Genomic DNA, 23153 nt, shown 5'->3' on the forward strand with positions numbered 1-23153 from the left:
ACAAAGGAGGTTTCAATAAATCCCAGGCAGGACCAGGGGTAAACTTGTGGATGCGTTTGTGGGATATCCACACTAGATATTGTTAAGTTGTCATTATGTACTGCCAGGTTTGAGGTTAGAATTGGTTCAGAGTTCGTACAATCTGTAAGCAAAGATTCATTCTCCTTGATAAGTACTGTAGCTTGTGAGACAGATTTTGCTGATGCCACAGCCTCTTTATAAATGGAGCATTTAGCAGTTCTAAAATGCTGGCTTTTGCGTTTGGCTATGTTTATTTATCAATGGAGGTCAGAAGAGAGCTAGACAATGTAGTCAGTCCACCAGTCTGTTAGTTGCAAATCTGACTGACTCCAAAGTCTTAGCTCAAGTCTGTCTCCCCACTCAACAACACCAGGCAGTATATTATGGTAAAACCTGGCACATGCCAATGCACCTTCATCCTGATGTGCACTCTTCCTTCTTTACTCCAGTGATATGTATCACATAGCTCTGTCACTGAATTGCAACATCCAAATACTCTAACATTGCTGGTACTGTCCATCCAAAAGTAATGCAACTTTTCAGAGAAATGTTAGCCCCCCATCAAAAGTGCAACACGCCTGCTGAGCAGAACTTGTTCTGCCACATTTAAAGTATGTCAGGCCTACTGAGAATTACAGGCACTTTCAAAATAAAGGTATAGCAATGCCTTTGAGACGTGTTGCCACCATCACTTTAAAGATGTAACAGGGCCTTTGAGAACTGCTGGTATCTCCATTTATAAACAAAGTCAACCTTATAATAATGTCCTTTACTAATGTGGTTGTGATATGATGGGGCTATGAAATACATTTCAACCAGATGTACAGCTACATCAGGAGAGTGGCATCCGAACCCCTCCTGCAGCTGTCTGGATTGCAGGAGAAGGCTAATGTCGGAATAATCATTATTTATTTGTTGGAGAAGTTGCTCTTTGAAGATGGCCACTGTGCGTGGCATAGAACATAGTCGGCAGGCTGGGCTGGCCTCCCCACGCAGGGCCCCCATTTAAGGCAGAGGGTGGAATAATAATTCTTTATTCGTCTGAGCAGTTGCTCTTTGAAGATGGCCGCTGTGAGTGACAGAGACCATAGAGTCTACTACACCTTACAGCTTGCAATACTATTCCACCTAAGGTCACATTGTTGGCTGCCTTTCTGCCCTCTGATTGGAGGACTACACTCTAAAACTCTTACCAGTCTCCTAGCCGGCTGGCTGGGCTGTCCTCCCCATCTTCATTAAGGAGACTTCAACATCATCACACACTATCCATGTGAGGACTTCAATATCATCACATATCAACCCTGTGGGGACCGCACCATCAGCACACACCATCCATGTGAGGACTTCAATATCATCCCTGTGGGGACCTCACCATCAGCACACACCATCCATGTGAGGACTTCAATATCATCACATATCATCCCTGTGGAGACTGCACCATCAGCACACACCCTCCATGTGAGGACTTCAATATCATCACATATCATCTCTGTGGGGACCTCACCATCAGCACACACCATCCATGTGAGGACTTCAATGTCATCACATATCAACCCTGTGGGGAACTCACCATCAGCACACACCATCCATGTGAAAACTTCAATATCATCACATATCATCCCTTTGGGGACCTCACCATCAGCACCCACCACCCATGTGAGGACTTCAATATCATCACATATCCCCGTGGGGACCTCACCATCAGCACACACCATCCATGTGAGGACCTCAATATCATCACATATGAACCCTGTGGGGAACTCACCTTCAGCACACACCATCCATGTGAAAACTTAAATATCATCACATATCATCCCTTTGGGGACCTCACCATCAGCACACACCATCCATGTGAGGACTTCAATATCATCACATATCAACCCTGTGGGGAACTCACCATCAGCACACACCTTCCAGTTGGAGGATTAAATATCATTGCATTCCATCTCTATGGGACCTTGAGCATAACTACATACTATTCTCATGGGACCTTCTTTGCCATGACACACCATCTCTATGAATACCTCTGTCATCAAACAACATCCCAGTGGGGACCTCAACATGACCACACACCATCCTTTTGGTGGATTTAGTACCATCATATCAGCTCTATGGGGAGTTCATCATCATTACATACTATTTGTATCCACATACCTTTGTATGGCCAATTGGGTGCATCTGTGGCTTCATTAACATCACCTGAATGCATTTTCCTTCACCTTTTGGGTATTTTTGGTTAAATTGGCCACTATTTTTGGCAGCGTTTCGTTTGTTATTTTAACTTGAAGATAGGATCGAATTAGCATTTTTATTTCCAGCGCTAATTCCACTGGAGGATTTAGCCACGGGGGAATTATCACTGGTTTTCATTGCTTATTCCTCCAGCGCTAATTTCTTCAGGGTTAATTCCACCAGAGGAATTAGCGTCCATTTTCAATAACCCTTATATCAGCATATTGATCAAAGTGCCGGCAATTCCATTACTGCCACTTTTTCCCCTTGGAGATCAACTTGTAATGAAACCAAATGAGTATCAATTAAACATCAACCGTGTGAATATTTTTTGAATAATCAGACAAAATGCGATGCCAACATTCAATTAATTCACATATCAGACTATAGACAAGATGACATCAGTGCACATAATGTGTTGTCTTGACAGTGTAGAATTCAATATCATCACACACCATCCCTATAGGGACTTCAACAAAATCACAGAAAATTAAGGAAGTAAAGTAAGTCACATTGTGATTCGTTTGTTACAAAAGTAGCCAATGTTTGAAATGAATCTGGAAGTGTGTTGTGCAATCAATGAGGGAACACTTACATTGCATATCAATTATATCCAATTCTGTAAACATACAAAATACACAAAAAACAGCTTAATTTCATTATTTTACATTTAAACGCAGAGTTTAGGCCATTTAAAACATAATTGTATTTGTGTATAAATGGTTCCCATGAATCTGCTGCCTGCTGCCTAAGCATGTAGGGCATCCGATTTATCAAGTGTGTTTAAATTCCTGTCCGTGTGTTGATGACTGCAATACCACACCCAGCCTGCGGGGGCAGAGCTGAGTAAAAAAAATCCACACCAAAATAAACACAGGTCCCCACAAGGCCATTTTTTAAAAAGTTATAAAAATTGGCACAGATGACTTTTAAGTTGTTTTAAATCATTTGGAAGGCATTACCATGTGGGGACTTGGGTTTAGGTCCCCACAGTGAAATCAAGTCCCCACAGCGTGTGTGTTTTCATACCCAAGTCCCCACAAGGATAGTAACACACACACACACACGCTGGTTCCTGCAGCGCCAGTCCCCTTTCACTTCTGTGATTGGGAACTGGCGCTGCAGGGTCCTTCTCTTTTTTTTTTTTTTTAAACAGACGGCTGCGGGGGTGTCCCCCGCAGCCCCCGCTCGCTATACCATAAAGTATAGTGAGCGGGGCAATGCGGGGGACACCCCCGCAGCCCCCGTTTTTTTTTTTTTTAATGTTACCACCAGAGGATCGATCCTTTGGTGGTAGCATTTTTAGAACTTTTGATCGTTTCGACCTTTTTTTTTCGGTCGTTTCGACCTAAACCGAGATGCAGGCACCATGGACTTCTGATTAGCTGCGCATTACCATAACTGTGAAATTCAGAGCAATTGTATAATAGTGCCTGGAATCGTTCGGAAATCTTGATTTTCTGAGCCGATGAGAATGCTCACTCTTAGTGACTGCTTTTCTGGTCCTTTATATGGTTCTGGACATTTCCAAATTATTGTGAAGAAAGGAGAACAATGAGTGCCATAATCAGCATGAAGTTAATTTATTTTAATACCATGTTCAAACAAAACCCTTGAATGTCCTCAACTGAAGCAGTCACTTTGTTAAACATCTGTGAGATGTTGGTCTATCGTAGAGTATGGCGAATCATTTAGTAGTTTGATGCCTTCTGAAAACACTATGGGTGGGCATGCCACTAAATGCCCCTTTGTAAGGTGAGACCATTTACTCCCAATTATTTTTGGCTTGTGGTGCTACCACCTCCCTCCTTTGGCTTGTGTGCTTTCGATAAGACTATCCTATTATGTTTGTAGGTGTGAGCACCATACTCTATAAATTCTTTTTGTGCTGATTGTAGCATGCTTTTAATTGTTCACAACCATGCTTTATTACAGATGCTAAACCAGACCTTAACTATGTGTATCCAGATTTCCCTGGCTTTGCTGTTGCGATTATTGTCCTTTGTGGGCTGGTCATCATCTCTATTCCAATCATCGTATTGCTGGTAAGACTGAGAAAGTGATCCTGGTTTTTCTAAAGAAATGAATTCTGATTTTGACATACTTTCAAATAGTGTGAAATTTAGCCTGACCTATTTCTGAAGGGGGGGTGCTATCGCTCTCCTAATATTGGTGCAACTCCATTTGCGAGAGCACAATCAATTCAGGGTCTCACAGTTCCAGGTTTACTCTTGTGTTGGTAGTCTGTTAATCTTTGTCATGTCCCTTCTGAGGAATGGAGTTGGCTTCAGGGTCTACCTCAAATTAGGCAGATGTTGTGGTTAGCAGTAATGGTGTTGATGTTAAGATGCATGGGCTGGGTTTACTGATAAAGCTAAAATCACACTCCAATGTATTGCAAAATCTTATGCTGTCACATTTTATTAAAATGGATTTCCAAATTCAGCATGTGGGTGGGGGTAGGATGGAGGAGGCCATCCTGTCATGGTGAACAGGGTAGATGCAGAGATTAGCCAAACCCAATCAAGTTAAGATAGCTGAGCGACAAGGCTTAGTCTCAGGAAGGGTGTGAAGTCTAGGGCTACAAAGAATTTGCACACCACAACCGGAAAATTCCACTTGGGCAAGTATAAAAAGAATTTAGATTACACACTAAACAAGTAAAACATCTAGTCCAATATCACACAAAACCTTACAAAACATATATACATTCACACTTGGGTGAAATAGAGTAGCATTTGATTCATTGACCATTGAAAGATGGTTTGGGGCCCCGTGCCCAAAAGTCACTTGTTCCAAAGTACATACTTTGCAAGTGGGTTTATGTGCATAGATTTGCAGTGCTAGTGATTATGATAGAGTTGTCAAAAAGTTAACGTTCAGGTAAGTACTCCATCCCAACACACTAGGATAGGCCTAGGGAAGGATCCTTGACCCAGGTTCCACTACCAAAGGTCAGGTTAAGAGTGAGTGAGGGACAGGACTTTCCTTCTTTGTTCTCCATAGGGTTACATGGGTGTAAAGGAACTGGTACGTCACCACCGCCCCCCAACTCATCTTCCTGAGACCACTGCTGGTGTCACAAAATCAGTTGAGGATATAATCTTCTGTGCCTGGTTACATTGTGGAAGGCCCAGGGGTTGCGGGTGCAGAGGTTGCTTTTTGTGCCAATATTAAGTTTGTCAGTTGTGATATTTAAGTATCTGTTCTGAACACCTTCCAGTACAACACCCAAATGGAGGAAGATGAAGACTTCCGTGGGGCATAACACTTCAGATCGTTTCAGTTATCGTCAATAAAAAGCTGTATGCGCTTTTATCCCATATTTGGCTTGGTAGAAATAATCGTAGCCCATAATGCCAAACAGGGGTATCCCCCGCTCCCCTAGTTCGGCATTATGGGCTATGAGGGTTGTGGGGGTGTCCCCCGCATACATTAGATGTACAGCGGGGGACAAATGGAGAAATTCCAAAAAGCTTGAGTGACAAATGTGAGCAAGTTGGCTCTGCTATTTTGTAACTCGAGCTTTTCGGAATGCGATCTTTCAACGTAAATCACTTCGGATCACCTCACAGGATTGAAAGTGTGTTGCCATGGGAGTCACCACAGTCACATGGCAACAGGCGATCTGACAGCAGCAAATGCAGGAGCTTGTCTAGCACCACTTGCCTTGGTGCAAAATGGCTGAAAATGTAGAAGCAGGTGACTTTGTGGCACAAGCTGAAGATCTGCAAAATTCCAAGGCTCTGCTCGGATTATCAACAGCTCAGCAAGGTAGCCCTGGAGAGAGATGGTCTGTCCACCAGTTGATCATGGGACACTTCTGAAGGCTCAAAAGGCACCGATCCTTAAAGGGGGTTAGGAAGGGGTTGAGACTGGATGTTTCCACCGGTGCAACGGTTGAAGCACCAACTAGGGTCGTGACAAAGGATTCTATAGGATTTGATCTCTCCAGTAGTAAAGCAGTCTTAGAACCATGTGATGGCCAATACCGACAGATTGTGTTGCTCCCCCTGTCCTTTTCCTCAGGTTGATCTTGAAGCCGTGTTTAGCATGAACATTTGGTTTAGATGTAATGAATGGGGTAATTTATCTAGACTTAACTGGGACAGCACTGGAGCCTGTGCTGGTCCGCTTTGAGTAGTGTTTGGGTTGTCAGTGTGCTGCATTTCTTCCTTAGCGGCCATGGCTCCAATGACTATCTGGGGAATAGCTGCAGGAGCCCTCATTTTATCCAAGATTCAGGCTTGGGAGCAAGCACAAGCCCATCAATGGTAGATGTGCACCATTCAAACTGAGAGTGGTTATCCAATCATGGATGGTCATTGGCCACATCATCTGCACAGCAACAGACATTCAGGCACCATGGATTGCATTGTTACTAGAGTCCCAGCCCCTTTCTCTGGCCACATACAATAACTGCCCATTAGCCTGCGAAAGCCCCATGTTTCCAGTGAAGGGATTTCCATAAAAGGCATTTCCTGACATGAGCTGGCAGGAAGGCCAACAAACAATATGGGCAAAATAACAAGTCAATTACCTTGTGACGTAGCCATCTTGGGGTGCTAGCCATCTTTAGTAACCATTCGGGTTAATTGCAAAAGTGCACAAGCAAAATGTATCAATAATGATAAAATATAACCACTGCCAGGTGCTTGTCTTCAGCACATGGTAAAAGAAACCAACAAGTCATTATATAAAATGTTTGAAAGATTCAAAGTATCCTAACTGCACTTCACTGTAAGGTGATGTGTGCAATTGTACCAATTGAAAAATTCAGACAGTCTATCAATACTGATAGTCTTAAGGACTAGTCAGTTTCCCAATATGAATGAGCAAAACTGACAAGGGAAGTAAAGCAGAAGATTTTACTTGCCTCCAAAAAGTCAAGACGGGGTTCAAAACAAGCAAAAGGAAAGGTGTCCCATAGAAATCTAGGGAGGGGAAAAGGTGCAAAAAGAAAATCTTTCCGAAAACCTATGACCTCTAAAAACCCACCACAACTGAAAATTACCTTAAACCGAGATGTTTGCATGAATAGTCAATCACTGTGCAACCAAGGGCCTGCTTCTGCTATTGTTGGTGTCGCCCATAGTTTGAGGCATGAAGCAAGCTTTGAAGATCTTCAAATACACAATGGCCAAATCTGGATTTATTGCAAATTCCTTGGGCAATTGAAAATTAACTACCACCTCTGCATTATGGCTTCCTGTGCAAGTGTAGGGATGAAGGAGGATCATCTCTTATCTATTCCAAAACCCTTGAGAGTGTGGGAATTCATAAACCTCTCATGCTCTAAGTGTTTTGGTGATGGCAATAGAAACACTTGGTAGTAAACTCTTAGAATTCAGCGTTTTCATTATATTTTGGGAACCTTTCTACAACCCTGTGCTGTAGGTGGAACTGCTTTGACCATAGAGGGGTTAAATATATTTGGTGGGCAGGAAATAATGGAACTTTAATACCTTAAGAAGCTTGGTCTAACACGGTCAATTAATTCATTAACTTTGGGATTTCATTTGTCTGCTCAATATTAAAGTGACATGTTTTTATCAATTGCCTTCTAGATAGATCACCACATGGTCTGCAAACCAATGTGTCCTAGTAGGCAACAATGAAACTATAGAGACCAGGTGAAGTGACTAAAGCACTGACTGGGCACAGACTTCCTGGCTGTTCCAGTCATTCACCTTTCTTTTTCTCTTCACATCAGTACCCTTCATTTTTCTTGTCGTTTTTGAAAGTGAGATTCTAAGTGTTCACCTTTACCAAGCCAGTTTTGTAAGGGATCAAATTAAGTGTGCCTGCCTACTTGAGAGAGATTCCCTCCTCCCTGGGGTTGACAGATCAGATGAGCAAATCCTTTCTCCCATCGTAAAATTACTAATCTGTTGATCTGGTGCCTTATGAAATGTCGTAGACCTAAGCCTTTAAAAGAAATGGTTATGTGAAGATCATGGGATGGCTTTGTCATAGAACACACGTAGCATATCTCCGCTCCATGCTGATGGAGATTTTGGGGAATCACTCCTTTCAACAATGTTTTAGGGTGATTTATTTGCTTGTAAATTAGCTTTGTCAGTCTTTCCTTCAAATTGATAGGTTTCTTTTGAGGATTTCTGGCGTGGGAAGACATGGTCTAGAATGTTTGCAGTTAAAACGTTTGTATTTCATACAAGGAGCCAGATGCTGGCCTTTTAGGTCTCCCTTTAATATTCTCCTTCAGTGCATGTGTCACAATGTGCGCTTGGGAAGCTAAATATGTGAGTGGCGTGTTGCTGCAAACTGTGTTGGACACCACCTGCAGCTTTGTGAACTACAGTGGGCTTGAGAATAAGATTAAGTTTAAGCACTAACTAGATCAACAGTTATAGAAGTTCCAGAGGCTGTGATTGTGATTTCCGAAAGTAACACTTTCTCTCGGGACGCTAGCCAAATTGATACCCCTCAACACCTGATCTTAGCCAGCAAGTTCTGTCCTGGCTTTGCATATGATTAATCTTTAATCCTTCTTACCCCTTCAATTCTTTTTCTTACCTTGCAACAACTAACCAGATAGCTCATCAATTCTCCAAGAAGACCAGCAGGATTCTACCAGTAAAGCTCCTGCAGAAAGCTTGCCTTTTGGCCCCTTTCTCTCGAGGTGCAAATATTCAAGGATTTGCCTAGGTCCTGCATTCAAAAGCAGTATAGAACCTGAGTGCTGCCCAGACAATTCTAAATTTGTCACAAATGTTGGACTTGGGGAGGTTGTGCAATGGGGGTCTGGAATATAAAAAACAACTATTTCTGATACTTTTTTAATCTGCTTAGAATCACGTGCTGTGCATATATTCCGACATGTAGTCCGACAACTAGTGGTAAATGCAGAATATTGCATCTTTCTTTCCAACATCAAAAAGGGACATCGACATGGGCGTGACTGTAACACTGTCTGTGACGTGTAGTTTACCAAAAATCCTTTATGCGTCGAGGTCCCACCAGATTGTTTTTTTTTACCTATCTAGTCGGTCGCATATTGTAGAGCTTGTTAGAGTTTGTATTGCTTTATCTTTTCTTAGTGTGTTACCGCTAAGCTGCTTCAGCTGTCTAGGTGACATCCTCGACGATCAAGCCTGCTTCCCCAATGCTACACCTCCGGTGGCTCGACGGCTGATTTCTTCTTGGCCTTTGCCTGCCTTGGAGAGTGGAGACTCCTTTTACTGACTTCCTTCTGAGAATGCCTTTTCTTTGCCCCCTGTCTTCCTTTTCATTCTGTCTTTTCCCTCTGGTATGGAATGCGCACTGTCTACATTTTGCCTGTCCTGCAACCGCAAGTTCCCCTGGAAGGACACTGCTAGACTGTACAATCTGTGCCTACCCGGGACTACGATGAGCAGCATTACAAGGCCTGTAAATTTTTTCTGCCCAAAACCCTAAAAGACAGGTGCACCAAGTGGTGGGCGGCCTACGCCATGCAGGCCGAGAGTGACTTTCCCGCCGGTACCAGCGCCTCGGACGAGGAATGTGTTGGCAGCCATGGCTTTGATTCAGACGCGTAGATGCAACAGTGGAGTCGTTGGTTCCCACATGTTCGGCCCGATAAGCATGCCGCCGGCAGTGTGATGGGGGCTCCACACCCTGGCGACAAGGATACACACCACATTTCTACTAAAACCAAACACACAACCCCCAAGCCTCTCTCAAGGGACTTGTCGAGGAAGCCCTCGACTCCCGCAGTCCCATCCAAGACTTCGAAGACTACCGAACATCGTGGCTCAGCGCCCGTTGAGCTCCTGCCATCGCAGCATGCGCAAGGCCCTAAGACTTATCAGTTACCAGGCGCTCAACATAAATCCTCGGCCCTTGAGCAGTGGCATCGAAAGATGTGCTGAAATGGACCCCCTGTCTAAAAACACTTCCCAAGCTTTGGGAGAAGCTTTCTAAAACCCATTCCCATGGTTCTGAGTCTAAAAGGGCCCCCACTCTGCCAGAAGGCTGTTCTCCAGCCCCTTCTCCCCATCTCAGGGCCTGCAACAGGATCCTGCTCCAACTAATTCAGTCATCCCCTCCCACCCCCGCCCACTCTGCTTCCTCTCTGTGGACCAGGAAGCATTTTGAGGCCTCCATGGAGAAGACCGGATGTCTGAGTTTATCAAGTTCTCATACAAATTTGATGAGGTGGTTAAATGACATCAGCATGTGAAGTACCTGAGACGACTTTCTCCAGATGCACTGTTTGCATCCCTGTCTGAACACTGCTCACTTGAACCTCCTGTGGATGTGTTGCATGACGACCAGGATGACCCTGATGAGGACCTCTACAATGTCCCTTACCTAGATCTGGCCTCACAGGACCCTTTCTCTCAAGACCCTGACTGGGACCCTGCTGATGACCTGGTTACTTGGCACACTACCCTGGCTCATGGCCCTGAACGAGACATCTTCTTGGACACTCCCCCTGTAGTACAGCCCTGGGACTCATTGGCCATTGACGACCGGATGCTTTTCAACCTCCCCAAGAAGGCTCCTGACCACTTCAAAATAGTCACCCAGGAGGCCGTCCCCGACACAGATCTTGTGTAGGACATCCTTAAAGAGAAAGTCCCGGTCAGTCAGGCAGTTCCTCTCCTGAACTCAGTTAAGAGACGCCTTGCTCCCTCCCTGCTTGCACCTCGCTCATGCAAGCTGTTAACAAGAGTGTGGAGAAAACGTTCACCCAGGGCCCTCGCATCCCTTGTATAGCAGAGGCGATGCAGGTGTGCCACTATCCTCGTCAGTCTCCTCTGGACAAAGATTGTAAAAAGCTTTATGCTCTGGGCAAATGGTTTGCCACCTCAGCTGCTTTTTGCACTCGGATCACCAATAATACTACACTCCTAGCGAGTCATAGTGATGCCCACTGGGGACTTGGTCAGAAAGGCCATCAGAACATCCCAGAGCCTACTTGCACACAGCTCCTACCATTGGTGGCTGAAGGGTGTTATGTGATTCAAAAAATCCTCAAGAACACTCTTGATTCGACAAACAGCGGGACGTGTTCTCGCACGGGGACTCTGTTAAAGCGCCATGCATTGCTCAGAGACTCAGGCTTCCCTCATCAATATGCCTGTGGAAGACTCTTGTCTCTTTGGTAAAGTGGTCAATGAGGCCCTTGAAACTGGCAAAAGCGGGCATGAGACTCTAAAATAGTTAAACAAGATGTCGGCCAATCCATTTGTCCACTGAGGCGCCTTTAACACCCACCAGTCCTTTCACAGCCATTTTATTTCCCACTCCTCCCAAGGAAATTGCAACAGGAGCTACCCCTTGGTTTACTGTCGAAGATACCTCCAGCATTTTCCAGTCCACCCAACAGCAGGGATTTCAACACAGAAAGGGTAAAGGGAGAAACTCTGCAGCCTGAGACTCCCAAACCCTGGCCAACAAATGACTCTGCAGTACAGGTCCCCATCCATGTCTCCTTGGTATGTGACAGCATTAATTCAGACCAGTGGGTAATCAAAACAGTCTCCCACGTTTACTGCATATGATTCCTGCAATCACCCTGCTACCATCCACCCAAGAGCAGACCGTTGACAGGACAGCTGCAGATCCTGGGTCCAGATCCTATTACAAAAGGGAGTATATCAAGGTCGTCCCTCATCTTCAGGTAAACAAGGGTATTTATTCAATATACTTCCTTGTACCCAAAAAGGATCTAACCATGCACCCTGTTTTAGATGTGCGTCCTGCAATCAAATATGTCAAACCTTTAAAGTTCAGGGTGTCGGCTTTACAGGAAGTAATCCCGCTGCTGCAACAGGGGGGGATTATATGGCTACATTGGAAATGAAAGATGCAAGTACCTCAGGTTCAAGTTGGAAAACACTCACAATCAAGGTACACACCTTCGGCATTACCTCAGCTCCCATGGTATTTACGCAGGTTCTAGCAGTAGTAGCAGCTCACCTGCGCAGGCAGTCCATTCCAGTGTACTCTTATCTCGACGACTGGCTCATAACTGGAGACTCATACGAAACGTGTCTGTGAAGCACCCAAAAGACAGTAGATCCCCCATTTTCACTCTGGTATTCTCCATCAAAGAGAAAGTCAAGCCTAATCCCTGGTCATGTTGAACAGTTTCTGGGGGCACTGATTCGGACAGAAGACGTTCTCGTCTTCCCTGCCGACGAGAGGGTTCAAAACATATTCCAAACCCCTCAGTATGTAGCCAGTCGTCAGATAACCGTACACAAAGCTATGTGGCTTCTGGGGATGATGGCATCCTGCACCTGCCTGGTTCCACACACCCATCTGCGCACGTGCCTCATGCCAGAGTGGCTCTTGAGTAAATGGTGTCAGGCAAACGGTCAGTGGGATGATCTAGTGGTTGTCTCGACAGCCCTCGTTCAGTCTCTGCAGTGGTGGCCAAAGGAAAACCTTCTGAAGGGGAAATCCTTCCCCGCCCCTGCAGTAGAAGCCACCCTCACCGCAGATGCATGTACTGTCTGAACAAACAGTGGGGCACTCACTCTCCAGGGCTATCCAAATGTCATAACATTTGGAAGTGGGCACTCACACATGTCGCTACTATCACAACATGCGAACACTATCTTCTGGCAGACATGCTCAGCAGAAACTTGCACCTACCCGTAGAACAAAGGTGACGCAAGTGCATATTTTACTCCTACGTCCCGTCCCCTTTCCTCCATACATTTGGGACATTCTGTCCATCGGGACGGGACCGGAGCACTTTTGAAGGATCAAAAATAAATGTGTCCTTTTATTTTTATGTGGGGGCCACCACACATGACCATAGCCCCACCTTCCTGAGCTCTGCCCTGCACATCACCCTTCAGTCCTTTTATCTGCACGGTCTGGGTTAGACGCACACTTTTTATTTTGTTCCCTTGCCCTTCATCTTCCAGCTCCACGGTAGTCTTGCCTCCATCTATGCTGGAGTGTCTGGGATTTGTGTCCTGTTCTTCGTGCCAGTGGCATTCCATGAGGGCGCATCCCCATTCTCTCTGTCTGGAGTGCTTGGGCCCAGAACATCGGTGGGGCTCTTGTTTCTCCTGCGACTCTCTGTCCGGGCACTACAGCGTAGGCTTGTCACATGGGAGGTGTTGTTCAACCGCTCCATCCTCCACATTTACAGTAGTTCATCAATGAAAAAAGGAAGCATCCAGTAAGTTCCTTCCTTTTTTTAGGGCACCCTGGACAGGGGACTCCTTCCCGGGGTCTTCTGGTTCCGGGAGGGGCCCAAGTGGCTCTGGTTGCAGGATTCTCCCTGAAGTGTCGCAAAAAGTAGCTAGCCTGGATTCCGGAGTTTTCTCTGAGGCCTCCTGTCAAGGGGTTGTCTGGACCGGATATTCATCAGAGGTTCCCCATCTGGGGTCTAAGGCTAAGGCCAATGTTTCTGGGGCTGTTTAGACCAGGGTTATTCCCGAGGTTTCCTAGTCTAACTAAATGTACTGAGCCCAGACTCGAGGTTTCCTGTACAGTGACCAAGAGTACCGTGGTTATCCCTGAGGATCCCCACATAGGGGCTATAATTAAAACCAGCAAGATCGAGGGGCCTCATTGCAGGGGCCCTGGCTACGGGGTGTGACCCTAAGCCTTCCCACAAACTAATCTTGTGGTCATGCTGATCCTGCTGAGGGGGGAAAAGGAGGGCAAAGGCCCTGAATCTTCAAGTACCGCCCCTGCCGAGGTTCCCTCACCGAGGGCCAATTCTTCAGCAGAATCCGCGGGGGCTCAAAAGCACTCTAGATCTGCTAGTACTGGCTCTGCCGAGGTTCCCTGTCAGAAGGCAAAAATTATTTTAAAAGTTCCTGAAACCCATGTTGTGACAACAGCCTCTCTGAAACCTGTGATGCAGATCACCTCAGGCAGTGACAAAATGGCAGTTTAACCCACGCAGTCTGAGGTGGCCATTTTGACAAGGTCTTTCACACCAACGTTCTTAACGGCTGGTGCAGCGAGCCTATTTTTGGGGACGAATAGCATTTTCCATGGAATGTGGACAGTAGCTTTCCGCCCTCCTATGGATTGGCCTGCACGGTTTCCACTGCCACACACTGTCACTTCTTCCTGTGTCCGCTCCCTTAGTTTATGTGGATCCAGTTGGAAGGGGTGCTATCCTGGCCAATAGCCTCTTTACAATATTGCAGGTATGCCCCTCCAGAGCGGCCTCTACCCACTCGTCTGCCTAGACCTTCCTCTGAGGATGCATCCTTTGGCAAATTCCAAGCCCTTATACACTCTGACCCTCAAAGAAAGCCTTCATCAGATCTATTCAAAGAAATGTATCCTAAGCCAATTGAGCTGCAGCCTGCTCCTCCTACCCCTCAGCAGGTTTTGGTTATGCTGCCCCCACCTCGTCCGGTGGGGCCACCCAAGACGCCAGTTGTGCAGACAAGTATGCCCACAGTGTCTGAGATACCACGTGCTGCAGATCAATTTTCTGTTCCTGCCTCAACTGACAAGGACCAAGCGGACCAGGATAGCAAGACCCGCCCCACTCTGTCGGAGCCTTTCATGACCGGGTCGTGGATATGATGGTGTTGCTGGATATTCCAGTTCCCGAGCCTCCGGCTCCACAAGAGGGTGTACTTTCAGGAGACTTAACTCTTATGACACAATAGCACACAGGCCTTTTCCTTCAAAAGGATGTGCTTGCTGAAACCTGCAAGGTCTGCGAAAAACCTAATTCCGGGCAGCATGTAAATAGGAGCATTTATGCTTGCTATAAGCTCCACTAGTCAGAAAACATACCCTTGACTGCATGTCCACTCCCCTCAACGGTGGCGGCAGCAGCTACGCTCCAGTCTAAGCTGTCCTCAACATCCTCTACGGCTGCCTATGAGGTCCTGTCCAAAGAGGCCAAATCTCTTGATGTCATTGGGGGGGGGGGGGTGGGGAGGGCGGAGTATTTTCCAATTCTGGTCTTAAGCTGCGCTAGCCGAATGCCTCAGTCCTCCTTACACCAGCAAATCTCAAGCTGTGGAAGGAGCTTTCTGAATTTCAGCAATGTATTCCCTCAGGACAGACTGAAAGATTTTAAAGAGGGCCTATCCAATGCAAGAGTTATGACTCTGGACCTGTTGGAGGCTGCAGACTGTATGCAGACACTTCTGCTCTGGGCCTTATGGTTGGAGTAGAAATCTTCCTCCAAGCGTGGTTGCATGCTACAAAGTTCTCGAAGGAGGTTCAGGACAAAGTACTCTAACTTCCCTTCGAAGGTAAAGATCTGTTCCACTCCTCGACCGATGAGGAAATCCAGACTTAATTTTTAACCTGCAAAAGGAGTGAAAAAAGGTTCAAGTTGTCACAAAAGCGAGCAAGAGAATCGGGTTGGGGACCCAGACAAGGTACTTCTCCGATTTTGAGGGTTCCAGGTGCATCGTGCACACTGGGCAGAAGGGTCCTCTGGTGCACCTCGTCACAAGCAGCAAAGGCAATGTGCCTGGTTTTTTCTCGGTCATCACCCTCCTCTTCTACAACAGGTGATCTTGCCGCTGACAAATCAATCAAATGTTTTCCATCGGTCACACGAGAGTCCGGTGGGAGGACGTATATCATCTCATTTGGAGGCATGGCAGTCAGACAACTGGTGGGTTTTGTCCGATGCCCGGGTGGGCTTTTGTTTGCCCATCCCACATACCCCACTCTCCTCTTCAGCAGACTGGGTCCCCGTCCCTTGGAGCTGAGGTAACGAAACTTCTGAAACTCAGAGCAGTGGAACCTGTTCCCTTGCGGGAGCAAGTTGAGGACTATTACTCCCATCTGTTTAAAGTGCACAAACCCAACCAGGCTGGCCTGCGCACTATCCTAGACCTCTCCAACTTCATTCTTTTCCTTCCCCAAGAGAAATTCAAGATGATCACGCCTAGCTAGATAAGGTCCTCTCTCCGGAAGGGTTATTGGCTCCGTGTGATAGATCTTCAGGACGCTTACATGCATATTTTATTTATTTTAATTCTTGTAATGCGCCCCATGCCCATGGGCCTCAGGGAGCACAGAAAAAAGACAAGACAAACTACAGATGCAGGAAACAGTTACACCAAAAGCACAGAAGCGAAGACTTGTTACAGTTTATTCAGGACTAAGATTAAAAATGTGTTTTAATGGCTTTTTTGAATGAAGAAAGATTGTTAAGTCAGATGGAAGCAGGGAGAGAATTCCCGAGAGTATGTGCTTCAACGTCAAAACGAGTGCTGCCAAAACGCACCAGTTTAGCTCTAGGTTGAAAGAGTCTGGGTGCCAGGGATGACCGAAGGTTTCTGGTGGCAATATTACGCTTGGCACGATCAGATAAGTATGCAGGACTTGAATGAGATAAACATTTATAGGCAAATGTAAGGATGGAACGGAACACTTCCAGTATCGAGTGCTGACGTTTGGTCTCAGCTCAGCACTGCGTCTCTTCACGAAGATGATTGCAGTTATCGCAGTGTTCCTCAGATTGTAGGGAGTTCATGTCTGTCCGTATTTGGACGATTGGCTTCTGCAGATTCCTTGCCCGTGGGCTGCAACTGCCAATCTTCAGTCATTCCTCCAGCTCCTGTTCAGACTGGGGCTGTTGGTGAACTGGCGGAAATAGTCTGACGGTTGCTCAAGACCTGGTTTTTCTAGGATTCCGTTGGGATACCATCCGTGCCAGAGTGTTCCTAATGGAGGACAGAATTGCAGATTTATCGGTCACGTGCCCTCTGTTCCTGACTTCCTCCCACATGTCGGCCTGGTGGTTCCAGAGACTCCTGGGCCTGATGGCTTAATGTTTGTTAGGCATACCTCCTGCGATACTGAAAATGAAGCACACACAGCTAATGCTTTGGGGCTGCTGGTGCCAAGCTGTGGACTCGGACTCCAAAATTATTCCGATGCCATCCTCCATCGAGACGGATCTTCAAAAGTGGTCAACCGCCAGCAACCTTTCACTGGGAACCTGCTTCATGAGCCCTGCCCACAGATTACGGTTACAACAGACTTCTCCCTCCTACGGTGGGGAGCGACACTGGGTCACCTAGGGGTGTACGATCTGTGGACGCCCCAGGACAGAATGTCTTGTATCAACTACCTAAAACTCCTGGCAGTCTTTCTGGCATTGAAAGAGCTTTCCAGCCTTCTATCATCAACAGAATAGTGCAAATGTGCACGCACCATTATGTAGCTATGTTCTACATCAACAAGCAAGGGCACCTCCTCTGGTGGATCTAGCAGTCCAAATTTGGAATTGGGCAGTCCAACCCAATGTCTGGCTACAGGCCGTGTACATTGCCGATCGGATCAATGTTGCAGCAGATTCCCTGAGCTGCCAGTCTGTGGCAAATTACGAGTGGGAAATTAACAGCCATGTTCTTAACAAGCTTTTCCGGCAATTGGATTCTCCAATGCTGGACCTCTTTGCGACTGCAAAGAACAGGAAACTGCCCCTCTATGCTTCCAGGGACGCACTTCTTTGGGGGATGCCCTTGATTCACCCATACTCACATCATCTACCATACATCATCATTGGTCACCACTCGCACCCATTCTAGAATGACAAGAGCATGCAACTCGCGCCTACATAAAATCACTGGATTTCTACTCACCCATACTGAGAACCTCAAGCGCATGCAACTGAAGCCTACAAAACATCAATGGCCTACAACTTTCACCCATACTCAAACTCAAAGGCATGCATGTCACTCCTTTCACACTGTAAAGTGGGCTGGTATTCTCACCCATACTCAAACTTAAGGATGTGTACCTATTATCCACATCATGCCAAACAGCCCATACTCAAAACCAAAAACTATGCACGTCTTGCATTGATGAACCATAAATAGTGCATCAGCATACATTTTCTTCTTTACTCTACAGTGGCCTAAGATTATTTAGTTGCATTGTTCTCCCAAAACTCCTAAAAGTCATGTTGCATACTTGCGGGATGCAACCTAAACATCATGCAAATCCTCGAACGATGTTAAACTTGCATGTCAAACAGCATGCGGACAGGACCCTGCCCCACACCTGTTACTTCAATGGGCTAAACTAGGGTGTCAAACAGCTTTAACCATAATAAAATGCAATGTTAAGCTAAAAGTCACGTACTTGTATAATGCAACCTAAAACATCCTGCAAATCCTCAAAAAATGAACCAGCAACACGAATAACCACATTAAAATGCATCCATCCATCCATACACAATAGTCAATATTCCATGTCACTAAACAGTTGCACATGTATTCAACCAATTTAAACACGCTTTTAAAACATGAGCAGGTCAGATTGCAAATCCTCAACACAAGCACAAACAGCGATAATGGCACTGCATGCTAAATGCTACCTTACTTATCAAGCAGTGTTCGATTTGAAAAACACGTAGCCATACATACAAGCGGCTGCACTGTTCCTTTAATGAAAGCTTGATGAGGTACCAACTCCCCACGTGCAACCTCTCACTATGTCCCAGGACGTGAGTTGCTTGTTGCTACCCCACCTAGAACATGATCTTTTAACCCGCAGCTCTCATCTCATAGTGGGGGCGTACAGACACAAGATCAGCAACCTACGCTGCCGCTTGGCACAAACTGAACTATTCCGTAGCTCATCTTGGCGCAGCAAATATATTAATAGTGCACAATTTGGAAGCTAATCACAATATGACCCAAACATGTGGAGAGTTCCCCATACCAGACTGGTGAAAATAAACTCGTCAGTCCTTATTCAGCCAGGCATTGTGCAGGCTCCCGCAGCACACACCTCCTCATGGAGACTCCCATTGTTCACAAACTGCAGCCAATGACACAACCGCAAACCTTGTCTGACTGGAGCCTTGCTTCCTGGTCATGCTGGCACACGTTGATAGGTGCCTTACTCGAAAAACTCATCCCTCTTCACACTACTTAGTTGCAGCAGACACTGACTATGCTGGGAGCCGAACTCAATCATAAATGCCATTCTATCTGATCACCAAATCTCAGGCACTCCTGCTGATGTCCACATTAAAGAGGCAGCTTTGGAACAGCTCAGGGCTCCTGACTGCCAACCGGCGCCACTGCCGGTTCCAAATTACCAGTGAGATATCCCCTTTTCCTTTGTCAATTCTCTGCAGCACCATCCCATTAGAGCAGTGCAGATTTCCACTGGTACAGTTGGAAGAAAACCCCATCCTTGCTTAGCACCTGCCGTATACATTTGTCCATGTGCTCTGGTTGGCCTACTGCTGTTGCTCATTATGAATGTGTGCATCAGCTGTCCTGACACCTCTAATTGCCTTGCTGCTTGTAGCTGGGAGCTTTACCCAACTACTGGTATCCTCACTTCCCCTGGATGGTGACCCAACAGTCTCCAGCACCCTTACTTGAGTCTCTGAGCAGGTGCTTACGCCATACAGTCATCAGGGTCCTGCTTGGCCAGGGAGACTAGTCTCTGGCACCCTTTACTTGCATTGGGTGCCTATCAGGACAGTCGGTTACATCCCCTGGGTGCCAGTCAGAGCACATTTAAAATCACACTCTCGCACTCATTACCCCAGGGTGGTGGGACTCATCATGGTGGGCAGTGGGTCCCTTCTCCTTTCCTTTGCTCTCTGCTTCCTGTTCTGAACCCCCCGCAGCAGTCCCCTTTCCCCTCTCCTTGGCTCACATACACAGGTACCTTCTTTTCAAGGGTTCTCCAAGATCCTCCAAAGACCAGCTTGTCGCCATTTGTTAAGACCGGTAGTTAGGGTACTTATAAAAGATACTCGGGTAGTCGGCTGTAGATCTTCGTTACTTTAATCGGGTTACATCACAAGGAGATAGGAAGTAGTCATAGGGAAGCCAACTGGCTCCCACCGCCCAGGCTACATCATTACCAACTACCTTGGGTGGAATCTCATACACTCAACATTCCAGTGAGTAACTCCCACTCCTGGCATTCCATTAATGACCTCATACCTGCAGACACACTCCATGCACCTAGGGAGAAGGATTGAGTAAGGGAATAAAAAGATCAAGGAAAACCATTTATAACAGTGGCAGAGTCCGAATATTTTCCTATGCTGACCAGTATCAGCCAGCATATTATAATCTACCAGTTCGAGTGGTAGGAGCAGTATGTTTTGGTCCTTTTCCACCATTTTTACTACATTAGATTTGGGGTCCAGCAATTCTGTTTCTGTCCCATGTTTTGAGCAAAAGCCTGATTCACCGCGACCCAGTATATTCAACATAGTCACAGTACTGAACGTAGGCAATTTTGCCAAGGATTTTGTGCAGAAATGGTACTTTGTTTATTGGTCTAAAATTGGAGGCTTCCACAGGATCCAGGTAATCCTTTTTTAGAAGTAGAGTGATCCAAGATTTCAGCAAGCATGTGGGTACCGGGGCTTCAGAGAAGGACATATGAATTAATTTTGACAACTATGGAAGGAGTGGAGTAAGACAATATTTGACTAGTGATGCAGGGAAGAGGTCGCCTTTATTGGAGACTGGTTTGAGAGCTTGCACAATATTTTGAACCTCTAGCTTTGATGGACTCTGTGACACCCTTTTCCTTCAAAGAACTAAGGGTTTTCCGGTGGCATAAATTGTTTGGGGTCCGATAGCTTGGTCCGGAACCTTGCTCCCCCAGCGATGAGCCATGTTTGGCAATAGCGTTTTGGTGGCATTCCACTATTCTTGCGAATTCATTTTAAATGTTTTGGCATCATTCACCACAAAGCAGGCTTTTGTGTTTTTCCCTCTAATTCGTGTAGAATGGAGAAAGGCTAGCGTGAACTAGATTTGGCGGTGGTTATACGATCATTGAAGTTAGTTTAGTTGGATGTTAGGGTACCCTTTTAATATTTTTTCGCAGCGGTTTTGTATGCTGCCATTATGGAGGTACAAGTGTTTTGCTCACTTCTGTACGACTGTGTTTATTGCCGTGAGGAAAGAGAATCTCAGCATTGAACCAGTAATTGTGCTTTGATGCTTTTTTGGTTTGATTGGACAATATTTACATTATTTGTTCTCACCTCAATCTGGTGTCAACATTCTCATTCCTTGGCTGCACAAGTTGCATATTATGTCCAAGTTTGTCTGGAGTGAGTCACACTAGCAATGTGTAGCACTGCTGTTCGACTATCTGCCTTGGTTACCCTGTGGCTTTTATCAAGCAGAGTAGATTTTGAGCTAACTGCATCAAACCTCTTTCACATGTTCATAAATAAGTTTTATTTGGTGTTAGAGGCCCACCTGAAGTAGAAGGCAAAGCAGAAGTGGCTAGTAAAGTTGCTGAGGAACTTGTGGGCACTTTTTTGACCAAGCCAAGCAGGAGTGGCACATTTTAGTCATGTTTGGTTATTGGATGATCAATGAAGGTCTTGGTCAATGGGTAAATGCTAATGGGGATACCACCAGCTCACTTCGAAAAGAGTACTTGCTATGCTTGCAAAGGTAGTAGCCTGGATGTGGATTTCTCGTCGTACCATGCCATAAATGAGCAAGAGCACAGAAATCCCCTAATAATAATACCAATGATCCCAGTTATTGGAAAAATATTAAATGGAAAATAAAGGTTTAACTCTCCAGCCAGCCTGTGTGCTCTTCTCCCCATCTGCCGACAGCGGGAATCTGTTGTCAGTGAAGTTCAGCGCCCCTCAAGGGTGTAGATTGTCGAAGTTTCTAGAAGGCCATTGGGCCTACTTTGCGCCCTCATACCATGACGGAAAGTGTTTGTTGGTGACAATCACCTACAATGCCTCTACTGCCTGCATCTGGACCATAGGGAAAAGGATTGAAAGATTTTCTGCAGATTCTCCAAGAAGACAAAGGAAAGGCACAGTAGACTGCCGGCATGGCTGAATGCCAAGGCCTATGCCTAGTGCCAAGAGCAGGGACATCCCTCACCCAAGGCCGGTCAGCCCGAAAAAGTGGGTTTCTAAGTCCTGCGAGTGCACCTTATCCGTGGGGGCCCAAGATAAGGCCAAGCACCACAAGTCCGAGTCTGCGATCGACATCCCCCTCCGTCTCCATTGCCAGCCGGCAATCAAGCTCCTCCTCATGTCCGTCTAGAAATACGGATACCTCTAATTTGAGACCGCAAACGCATTTTGGTGGCCGTGGACCAACCGTCTCATGCACGATACGACATAATATAGGTTTTCGAGTTTGCAATGAACGGCCATTTTGATGTAACAAGAATCGCCATTTTGTTTTCTAACCATTGCTCATTGCTTTCTGTTGCTATTGCTTCGCAGTATATTTTCCGCTTACACTGCTCGTCTGTGTAACATTGTTGTCTGTATGTGAAAAGGACAAGGCCGCAGGGCCGAGAGGATAACAAGAGTTCGCTGAAACACAAATGTAGGCAGCGCCAGGAAGAATGCCCAGCTCCCTCCTTAATGTAGCCTTAAAGCAGAGCTGCAGGGCATTTAATCATTTCACAGCTGCCAGCCAGTCTCGTTATATGGTAGAATATGTTAGAATAATACTGCTAAAGGCTTGAATTATGCTTTTCTTACGGCTCCCCTTTGCTGAGCCCACTAAGAGCATGTCGGCTCCCAGGACCCGAATAGCACCTGATAGATAGCAAGGTCCGGAATGCAACACCCCCCCCCCCCCCCCGTATGTAGTTCATAGTGGTCGGAGATGTCCATCATCACACCAAATTCAAAGAAACCCAATAAAGAGGGGTGTTTAACATGTCATAGCTGATTGTTTAATATGCATTTTGTATATATGTAACTGATGTACGCAATTCACTCTCTTGCATCCCTCGAGGTCTAGAGATACACGTCGCGGGGCGTGAGACCGAGTTGGCCAACTGAGACTTTTGCTTTGCAATAAAACCCTACTTTGGGAATACAACCTCGTGTCTGGCGTCTCTATCGTGTGTGGTGACCCGCCTTGTTTCCATAGATGTCAGGGTCCCCTAGGGGCCCCTTTCACTCAGAGGTAGTCGTCCAACCCAGCTAAGCTGCAGTA

The 23153-nt window shown here is 46.1% G+C and overlaps 1 protein-coding gene across 1 annotated transcript in view; it reads left to right on the forward strand.

The window, feature by feature from the left end:
* Nucleotides 1-23153, forward strand: part of LOC138505118 (mucin-3A-like) — a 1277237-nt gene that overhangs the window by 1180926 nt on the left and 73158 nt on the right. The window contains exon 11 of the mRNA XM_069625417.1: nucleotides 4189-4298. Within this exon, the coding sequence (XP_069481518.1) occupies nucleotides 4189-4298 (110 nt within the window). The remainder of the gene's footprint in view (nucleotides 1-4188; nucleotides 4299-23153) is intronic.

Source organism: Ambystoma mexicanum, chromosome 11, assembly GCF_040938575.1.
Source record: "Ambystoma mexicanum isolate Mex_15411 chromosome 11, UKY_AmexF1_1, whole genome shotgun sequence".
Lineage (NCBI taxonomy): Eukaryota > Metazoa > Chordata > Amphibia > Caudata > Ambystomatidae > Ambystoma > Ambystoma mexicanum.